This window comes from Gavialis gangeticus, unplaced genomic scaffold (genome assembly GCF_001723915.1).
Source record: "Gavialis gangeticus isolate Ggan-Ray unplaced genomic scaffold, GavGan_comp1, whole genome shotgun sequence".
NCBI lineage: Eukaryota > Metazoa > Chordata > Crocodylia > Gavialidae > Gavialis > Gavialis gangeticus.
In genome coordinates, this window is record NW_017729025.1 from 35,893,799 (window position 1) to 35,903,821 (window position 10,023).

At 43.2% G+C, this 10,023-nt stretch overlaps 1 protein-coding gene and 1 long non-coding RNA gene across 2 annotated transcripts; both read right to left on the bottom strand.

Moving 5' to 3' along the window:
* Window positions 1-224: 224 nt before the first annotated feature.
* LOC109298499 lies at window positions 225-489 on the bottom strand. The gene is made up of 2 exons (XR_002097628.1): window positions 309-489; window positions 225-259 (listed from the first exon to the last, which is right to left on the bottom strand). It is a non-coding gene; the product is annotated as an uncharacterized LOC109298499 (long non-coding RNA).
* Window positions 490-2,392: 1,903 nt separating this feature from the next.
* On the bottom strand, window positions 2,393-3,976 carry FAM181A (family with sequence similarity 181 member A). Its single transcript, XM_019520001.1, has one exon. It carries the CDS (start codon window positions 3,876-3,878, stop codon window positions 3,003-3,005), a length of 876 nt encoding a protein of 291 aa, XP_019375546.1. The 5' UTR covers window positions 3,879-3,976; the 3' UTR covers window positions 2,393-3,002.
* Between the last annotated feature and the right edge of the window lie 6,047 nt (window positions 3,977-10,023).

Sequence of the window (10,023 nt, forward strand, 5' to 3'; positions counted from 1 at the left end):
TTGCATTACACTTTAGTAAATAGTAGCTTTTAGATGTTGTTTTTCATTATTTAAACAAAATAGAAATAAACTAACAGGTTACCAACTTCTTGTGAACTAGTATTTGAGAAACTTGACAAAAGTAAGATGAAGCCAAGTTTCAGTCAATCCAATCAATAACGACTAATCTGAAGCGGAAAGAGAAGAGGAGAGGAGCACAGATGCTGCTCTTCTTCAAATTTTTGGGAAGAGCTCATGTAAATCTTGTCATTTATTTCAACTCTGTTTAATAATGCCATTGTGCTCACTTGGGTTCTCATTGCTGTCACTCTAAGAAGGCATCAGAACTCCATGAAGGGTCAAAATCCTGAAAATAGACCTGAGCAGAGGATGGACAATTCATTGTACTAAGGATTTCAAGATTTCAAAATATGGCTTCCTTCAGAATCCAGGAAGAAAACACTGAAAGGGAGATGAGAAGGGGGAGGGGGGACAATGATTGAAATGTTTTGTTTCTATCTCTCATTTTGATTTTTTCTTTAAATATCATTATATTATTTCTATGATACTTTATTATATCATTATACAACAATGTAACATTTTCAAAAGTCAAAATGGGAAGTTGTTTGAAAAGGAAAAACAGAAAAACATTCTGAAAATGTTTAAATGGCTTATTTCAGCATGGTTAGGACCCATTCCTGATTTTCTTCAGAAATAAATTACTGCAATATTGAGCCAATTTCATGGAGTGTTTTGATTTTGACAGAATCACATATTTTATCAGAATATAGGGTTCCATCAAATTTTCTGACCAACTTGTCCTGGAATTCTTATTTTCACGAATAATCTCTCTAACTGCAACCATTTTCAACAAACCACATTCTGATCAGTCATCCAGAAGAAAGCCAGAGTATCTCTAATAAAACTACTCTGGACTCATACAACAGTGACTGAATTCACCCTCTAGCACATTAGCTTCATTTGGACTGTAAGGATGAATAAATCTTACTCATGTGGAGAACTGTTTTAGGAAGCCCCTTTCTTACAGTTCTGCAGATTGATGCTCTTGGGCCCATTTCTCCTCCCACTGAAATAAGCAGGAACTTTGCTTTTACCTATAGTGGGTGCAGAATCAGAAATACTCTCTCTTCATGACCTCCTTTCAGAATGACAAGGAGGTGATACTGAAAGTAGAGGAGTGAATGCCAGCCTCCTGGACCCTTGGGCATGACCCCACAGTGCTGCACATTGTGTCATCACAGCACCACAAAGTTGGCACGAAGTTCTTCCAAATCAGAATTCCTAGCTCACTCCTGTCACATGTTATGCCTGGTTTAGACAGGTGCTGGCTGAGTCACTGGACAAGAGGGAAGGCAATGAGGAATCTACCCTGGTGTACCTTTTGTTTCGGACTACAAGAATAACCCACGATAGCCTCCTACATAAGCTACTATTTGTGGGATTGCTGAGATGCCTGAAGAAAAAAAATCAACTGGCCTGGGAATTTTTTGCAGATATATTTCCAAATGAAAAGTTGCAGGCTGCTTTTAAGGCCAGATCTTCAGCTGGTATGAATGGGCCTCCAAGTCCAATGACACAAGTCAAGGAAATTAGGTTATTCCAAAGGTTGTTTAGCTGATAGTTTTCTTTCAGCATGGGTGTAAGTCAGAAGTAAGTTCACAGAAGTCATTGAAGTTACATAAACATGAAGTAGAGATCCAGGAAAGAACCTGAGCTATCTATCATTGACTTCATAGAAAGGTTTCAGTTCAGTTGTCTTGGTCTCATTTAATTCAGTAAAAGGAAGCCCCAAAGAATCCAGTAGTGTAATTCTATTGACCTCAGTGATAAAGACCACTGTAAGAGAACAGAGACTTAACCCATAATATTTAACTTTTCAGATCTCATGTCCTATTTGCTTAGCACCATTTAGAAGCTTTAGAGAAGTTTAACAAAACCCTTTGTTAGCCTTTCTGAACTGACTTCATTACAAATGATCAACCTCTCTGGTGCGTAACTTGCACATCATTTGCAAATACTTGCAGCTTTTCATTTCACAGGCAGAGTAGAAAATTCTCCCTGCAAAGCTCATGTGCCGTTAATACCACTCTCTTATCTGCCTTCTCTTATATGACTTGTTTACACCTACACATTCAAATCTATATGATTTCCAGTATTTTTCCTTAGAACTTAGAGTTATTCGGCTTTTATTCACACAAGCTTTACCCATGTTAATTCTATAGTTCTTCATAGAGGTACTGCTAATTTAACCACACTGCCAGTGAGAAGAGAATTTCGCTTTCATTTCGAGCTACTGACATATTAAACCTGAATCTACACAGCAGAATCAAAACAGTCAATCATCAGCCTGAACATATTGGAGATGTGGAGACTGAAATAAAATTACCTGCTTTATTTTTTTTTAATTCTCTTAATATTTACAGGTAAGAAGAGCTGAAATCAATTTACAAACTTGTCTTCTGTGTTAAATATTGTCCTTTCAGTCTTTCACATGCAAAACAAAGTTACCTGAATATTTTGATTTCCCTAGAATGACTTTAAAATACAAGAGTTTCTTTTATGGTTTTAAACATTTCATCTCAGTGTTGCTAATATGAAGGGCATCCCTGGAAAGACATTCCCACATGTAGGATCTCTCTGAAGCATTACAAGTGAAGATTCCCAATGGTTCTTAGCCCAAGGCTCAAGCAATTATCTTAAACATAAGAGGTCTAATTCTCCCCACATCTAGCTCCACAGGCTCCAGTAAGGGCTGTTTCTGATTTACCCCCAATGTAGTGAGAGGAGAATCAGGCCAAATGCATTAACAATTGGTATTTATATTATCCAGTCTGTGCATTTCAGGCAAAAGAAGCAGCAGCGTGTTAGCTGCTTGTTTTATAGATAGAAAACATCCTTTGCTCCACAGTGGGACTAGCTGATAGGCCACAGTATGAAGTTACATTTCCATTTCACCTTAAAGAGCTACTGTACACAGTACAACCCTCCTCCCTTCCCTTAGGCTAAATATATCCAAAGACATTGAAAATAGGTGGTGGTACTGCTGGCTTGGTAGGGATGGGTTTCAAAACCACTGGTCTGTATAGTTTCTGCCCTGTGGCATCTGCCTCTTTGCAGAAGTGTTGGATTTCCCCTTGGGGTGCTGTGTTTTTCCTCCACAGCCCCAAGCCTGGGAAGGGTGACTGAGGTAGGGCTCCTGGGGTTTGGTAAACAGGTTGTCCATGGTACTGAAATGGACAGCAGCTCCAGGCATTCATCCGGCCGGACAGGGATGTCCCAGGCACTTTGATAGGCTCTTTTTCCCCGCTAGGTTGGACAGGCACTGGGGGGCTCTCTGGCCCTGTGGCATCTGGGCTCTTTTTGCTTTTCTTCCCCTCATAAGAAGGAAGGTCCCTGGACTTTGGGAGCCCATCCAGTCCTGCCGGAAAGCTCCCAACCAGCAGACTCTGAGCGGGTCTGGGCTCTTCCCAGAAGGAAGCTGGTAGCTGTCTTTTCCTCATGGGCACCTGATCTGGCCTGGCAGACTCTGGACTTTGCTCCTGCAACCCTTGCTCTCCACTGAGGTTCTCCTCCACCTCTGCTCCCCTCAGTGCCTTTTCACTGGCAGCTCTACAGGGATTAGGATCCAGGGCATCTGGGTGGGAGCTACGACTTCTGTCCTCCACCCCTCTTTTCATGTTGGATTCCATGGATTTGCTGGGGTGACTTCTTGGGATCCTGGAATATTTTTGAGAAAACCGCTTGAGCTGCTTCTGCAAATATTTTCTGTGGTCAACGGAGCGGCGGCAGGGAGCTGACTTATCCAGAGCTGCTTTGATGTCACTGGAGGCCAGGTTCACAAAATTCAGTAACATCTTCACTTCACTGTCTGATGCCATTTCACAGAGCGATCCTCATGGAGGTGTCCATTAAAATGTTATACTTCCTCTCCTGAAGCCTGGACAAGCCTGTGAAAGGAGGACAGATGTATTTATGGCTTTGAATCCAAACACCATCCTGAAGCTGTAAAATAAAAAGTATCAAGTGGGTGCCGGGGAAGGAGTGGGGAGAAAACCAAATCAAACTCCTCAGCTAAACAACAAGTTGTCAGTTTGCCAGTGAGCCAGATGAATGTGCAACATTTTTAGCCCATTCACAACACAGCTGCAGAATCACTGTACCCGCGTGCGTGCACACACTCACCTCCCCCCACAAATGCATGGAGTGGCTTGTTACTGCTGGAGAACCCCATGGTTAATCTTGTTACACAGGTAATGTTTAAATCCTAAGCAGAACCCTCTGCAGCACTGGCATGTCACTGTAACCAAATACACACACACACGCGCGCGCGCACACACACACAGAGTAGATTGTTTCACAAATATTGATTGTTACTGTATCATGGCTGAGAAAAACCTAGTTCTCCTGCTAATCTTGTTATACAGGTTATACACTACCAACCTTTAGAGAAGGAACCGGAGTCTGTGAGTGTTTAGAAGCAGTTTAGCAGCACTTGAGTAAGCTGAATGAATATCAACTCCTTCTAGTTAGAGGGCTTTCTCAGACCAATCAGAAGCCACTTTGCCAAATACAAAGCATCCCAATCAGGCATTAGGCTCCCCGTTCTCACATTCTTTGCCATAACAAATTGTTGCCATGGGGACAGCCACAGAAAGACAGCTAATAATACAATCATTTCCCTGCGATTTTTACCATTCTCCCCTCTCCCCTCCACCCCTAGTAGGGCCTTTTTTTTAAGACACAGTCCAACATGAAATGCTGTTGATGAGTTAAGAAAGTTTAGACACCCTTTTCTCTGAACTATCCCAAAGCTGTCTGGAGGCTGGCACTAACCATGCTTCAATGACACAGGACAATGCTAGCTGGGGAGACCAGGCTAGCCTACTTTTAACTGTTCTTGATCAGGGCTCTTTTTTTTTAAAGGGAGGATGATGTCAGAAAAAGGTAGGAAAGGAACAAATCTCTAAAGAGATGTGCAGATATCCATGGAAAGGGAGCTTGAGCGCTCAAGAATCTTGTCTTTATGTTTGCCCCCTCAATTGAGCCACACAAAAGCTGAATTACCCATTCAAACCGCCTGGACAAAAGGATGGAGTTGGATAGTACTCTTGCATCTGTAGTCAAACAGTTAGAGACTTAAATCGAGTCGTCATGATGGAGAAAGAGTTAGACAAAGCCCATAGAATTGCCATCAGCAAACATTTTCCTGTGTCATATTAGTGGGTCTCCATGACTCCCCCTGGCCCAGGGACAATAGCACAAGTTTGCACACTCGACTACTGTCACCCTGCCAACGCTGGCAAGGAGCAGAAACAGGACAATCCTTTAAGGGGAAAGCATGCCCACTGCAGGGAAGGTAAGAAGAGAGGGAAGAAAAGCGTGTGAAATGCTAATTGAGCTGCTTCCTTTACTGATCCAGAGTTATGTGAGTCCTCCTCCTTCATACAGGGTTGTCCTAAGGGATGGCAATAACTTAATAGTACAGTAAAACCAGGAGTCTCACAATGCATATTCCCTCCTCTGAGATCTGTGAGAATAAGAGAGCAGAAATCTGTGGCCTGATGAATCTCAAGAATGCCAGCCACTTGGAAATCCAGGCAGCGCGTACTGCAGGGCAAACGCCTATCACTTCACCTTGGGTTTGGGCAGCCATGGCTAAACTGCAGTTTTCAGTGGTAAGACTAATAAAGATAGCAGGGCCTTTGAGATGCTTTGAGGGCTAAATATTTAGAAAAATCTCAAATATTAAACATGGATCCAAATACCTCCACACTTTGGGTGCATCTGACATGCAACCCAAATCCAGATCCAAATAAAACCTTCTTTATAAGTTACCAGTCTAAGATTTGGCTTTAATGTCCTGTCGGCATCCACCTTTTACAGCGTGAGCTTCTTTTGAATATGGTCATTTCCCGTAGAGGAAGGTGAAACTCCTGACCATGCCATTTAGAGCTTCCTTGTGACACACACTTATGCAACTTCTTGTTTGGGGTCAGATCATGAAATCCTTATTCACTCTTTGCCACAGGGTATGAGGAATCTGAATTTGAACATGCATCTTCTATCAAAGATTGGATATAATACGCAATGCACCCTTTCTGGTAGTCTAGTCTGCCCAAAAGGGGCTACAGACCTTCCAGGAGAGAATTCCTGTAGGTGCCAAAATCACCCAGCTCCTGGCTCCTGGTGAAGGAGGTAAGGCCAAAAGTAAGAGGCGTGGCTAATACACTCCTGCCCTCAGCACTTGCCAGCTACCAGAATGGCCTCTATGGCTGCTCCAAGCTATGCTGAATCTGGGCTGGCACCACACATGGGCCCTTTATACCTCATCCCCAGGACTGCATCCTGTAGCTGAGATTCTGGGCTTTTTATGTCCGTGTCCCTGGATTGAAAGAATGTGGCCGTTCCTGAAGAGGTAATGCAAGGTTTTAGAGAAAAAGTCCGTGTCTACATGAGATTCTGACTGCACAGTAGCTCATTGCTACTGCACAGTAGCATCATGTGGCATGAAGTGTGACATGACTACTTCACAGCAGTAATGAGGTACTGCACAGTCAGCATCTCCAAAAAGCCATTTGGGGATGCTGTTGTGCAGTAACACTGGTTATACCAAGCAGTCATTTAGTACTTGTGTATGCAAGTACAGACAACCCCCACTTAGCGCTCTTAATTGGTTCCTGAAAAACAGAGCGTTAAGTAAAATGAGCATTAAGAGAAACTGAAAGTTTTTGATGGCCCAAGATGGTGACTGCAAATGTTTTTAATGACACAAGATGGTGACTGTGAGCATTATAACAAAGCTCACCGAGCACTAAGTGGAAACAGGTATCAATTAAAAATGAGCATTATACCAAAACAGCACTAAGCGAAACAGCATTAAGTGGGGATTGCCTGTACTAAATGACTGCACAGTCAGCATCTCATGTAGACGTGGCCAGGGACACTAATCCCTGCCGATAGAAAGTGGTATAAAGAATTAGACAATGATTGATTATTATCATAGGCCAACTGAGGGCTTCTTTCCCATTATCATTACTGGGAATGAAACTCCACATCTGAGAGCTCAGGAGTGGACAATTTTATCTCATGGGCATTTATAAGAAAGCCTTTGGAGTTAGTCCTGTGTTATGCTATGTTGTACCCTTAGATTTGCCGTTCCATTTCCCACATATTTGATAGTCTGCTGCTTGTGTCTGATAAGCAGCCATCTAATGAAACCAGTCCTCTGGTCCCAGTACACACAATGGCAATGTTGCTTGTTTGGAGTTGAGCCATATCCAGGTTAGATTATTTATGCATCAGAGACTACAGAAGGGATGCTTTGTCCATTTATTCTAAGTAGGTGTCCAGCCAAGGGATCCTTTCTTTGTACATTTGCAGGTACAATTTGTACAAATTGTAGCCTGTGTTCTACCATATGAATCAGGCAGGATAAATTGTTTAAACCCTTGTTCAATGTAATCCTTTCATAAAGAACTTAATAGTTGCCCCACATTTCTGAAAGAGAGTGTAACAAACAGATGTGAGCAGGATTTGGGCTGTTCCAGGGGTACAGGGCTTTCTCAGTGGTGTCCTCAGAGACTTGGAAAATCTCATAACATGCCATAAGGTCTTACACAAAGCATCCCCCTGCATGTGGATCACAATCTTGTCACCTCTACCAGGGCAAGTGTGAACCCTTCGAGATGCCACTGTGAAGTGACTGTAGGGGACTGTGGTGCGTCCAATTCATCCTGGTCTAACTCTATAGAATGGCTCATCCATGGTGAGCGGGATGGTGAGATCTCTGAGCAGGGACTAGTGCATAAACGTCACTGTTGTGCCAATGCCCCAGGAGATGTTATGGCTCAAAGACACTCTTCTGAATAACAGTTCTTTCCTCCCATCTTCCTAACTTGTTGCTTCTGTCTACCTCAGCTAATTTCACCTGCAAATGGGGCAGGTGGATGAAGTTAGGTCTGTGCATTGCCTGCCTACTCCCCGCTCCTCTTTTCAGTGAGAGGTGTAGCTGGACTTGCTGTCATGAGCCTAGACTCAGAGCCCAGGTAGCCCAAGAGAGCTTCTGAGGGGGGAGGAGGTGGTGGTGGTATTTAGTCCCTGTAATTCCTTTGCACAGGGCTGAAGGCTGAGTCCCACTTTGCCTTGGTTCAAATCCTATTTCACATAAAGGCATCTAGGTGCTACCTATGAACCTGTCTTTTCTCTGAGAGAAGTTTTGGGGACTTGCACACAATTCTGCATCTTCTGTGACAAAATGGAAATGCAGAATGTCAGTGGCTATGGCAAATGGCTTCTGAGCGTGCTCAGGAGAACAGGTTCAGCCACGCAGTGGAAATAGGATATAAAATCTCCATAAGCAGCATAAGCTGCTTCTTATGCAGCTATATATAGATGCTCAAGTAGCCTTTAGATGCCTTTTGGACAAAACAGGATTTTGTCTAGCTCTTTCTGCCTTTGCTGGCCCTCACAGTCAAAGATCCCTGCCTGCTAAAACTTCTCACCGGGCTGGCAAGGCTGTGTTCACTGCTCCGGTCTCCCTGTTCCCCTGCAGCTGGATAATAATAGGGACCCTAAGGGAAATGAACTGCAGAGCAGGATTTAAAAAAAAAAAGAAAAAGAAAAAGAAAACACCCTTTCAAGGTCAGCCTCAGGTTGAGCTGCACAGGGTTTTCTCTAAGAGGCCACCGGAGCCCTTTTGTTCTTCTCTGCTCCAGCCATGTTCATCCCAATGTACATGTGAAAGGAACAATTAACAATAGGGCACTCCTCTCGGAGGTTCCAGTGCACTTTGAAGTGTCCACTGAGCAAAGGCTCAAGAATGATACATCATTTTCCACTGTGAACGTGTCAAACCAGTACAGCAACTGAAAAAATGTCTCCACATGCCGTCCCAGCATGCAGACAGGGACCAGCTGGAGAGCCACTTCATATCTGCCATGTCACCCCCTGACAGCTGTCTTCCTGGGAATTTGGGGTATGCAAGGTTTTCTATTATTTTTTCTCCCCTAATGCACAAGAATACACACATTTAATTTACAAACACCCCCAAGCTCTCTCAAACATGCAGCTCTTCCTGCAAGACTGAACAAATGAGAGGATTTTTTTTATATGGAAATCCAAGGGCAGTGTTTTTAAGTGTCATTCATTGTAAATAATGCCTGGCATTCACCGGCCCTGCTCCAAAGCCTCTCACTGCTCATTTGCATAGTGAGGCCTGGTTTCAGCAAGGTACTCCAGTACCAGCTTACATTTAAGCACATGAGTGGGCCCATCCAACTAAATCTACCTTGTCAGGCTTGGGAGCAGTGCTAGGTTTCAAATGTTTGCATTGGCACCAGTCAAATCAGTTTTTCTTTAATATGCTAGTCACTTTATATATATGCTGTGTTTGAATGTCGTGGAGGGCTCAGGCTGAGAGAAGTGTTTGAAGATAAAGTAAACCTGTTCTTTCACATGCAGAAAATATTTGGTTGTAATTCACTGTTCTGAAAGTCTTTCCTTTTGATTCATGTTTATAGGTGAAAAGAACCTGCTTTGAGCCCAAGCACTGTTTTACATGACTGGTGTTAAGGTGTGGAAAAGAAAGTGCTTTGTATAGTCTTATGGCTGAAGCATGTGCAGAAGGGTTGGGTGCTAGTCCTGCCCTAGGCTAATTTTGGGTGAGTAAGGGCCTCCTTGTGCCTCAGTGTAACTATCGGTGAAGTGAATATTGTTAACCATACCAATGTTATGTAGATATTAAAAAGATTTAGCTATTTAATCTTTATGTGGAGTTTTCAGATTTTTACACAAAAAGTAATACAACATTTTACTTGTCATGATATAAGAGAATCAAAACGATTCCTTCAGGATGCATCTACATGTGCAATTAAGGCGAAGAAATAAGCATTTATACGTGCCCACCACCACAGCATGTTGAGCCAAGGTGGAGCAGCCCTAGGCTCTGGGTGGTGGCATGGGGTGGTGGAGGGGCTGGATGGGGCAGGAGGGCATTACAGTGCAGGGCTAACCAGCAGGCATCTC

Excerpts from the sequence above, each read along its gene's own strand:
- FAM181A (XM_019520001.1), bottom strand. The coding sequence starts at position 3,878 with ATGGCATCAGACAGTGAAGTGAAGATGTTACTGAATTTTGTGAACCTG.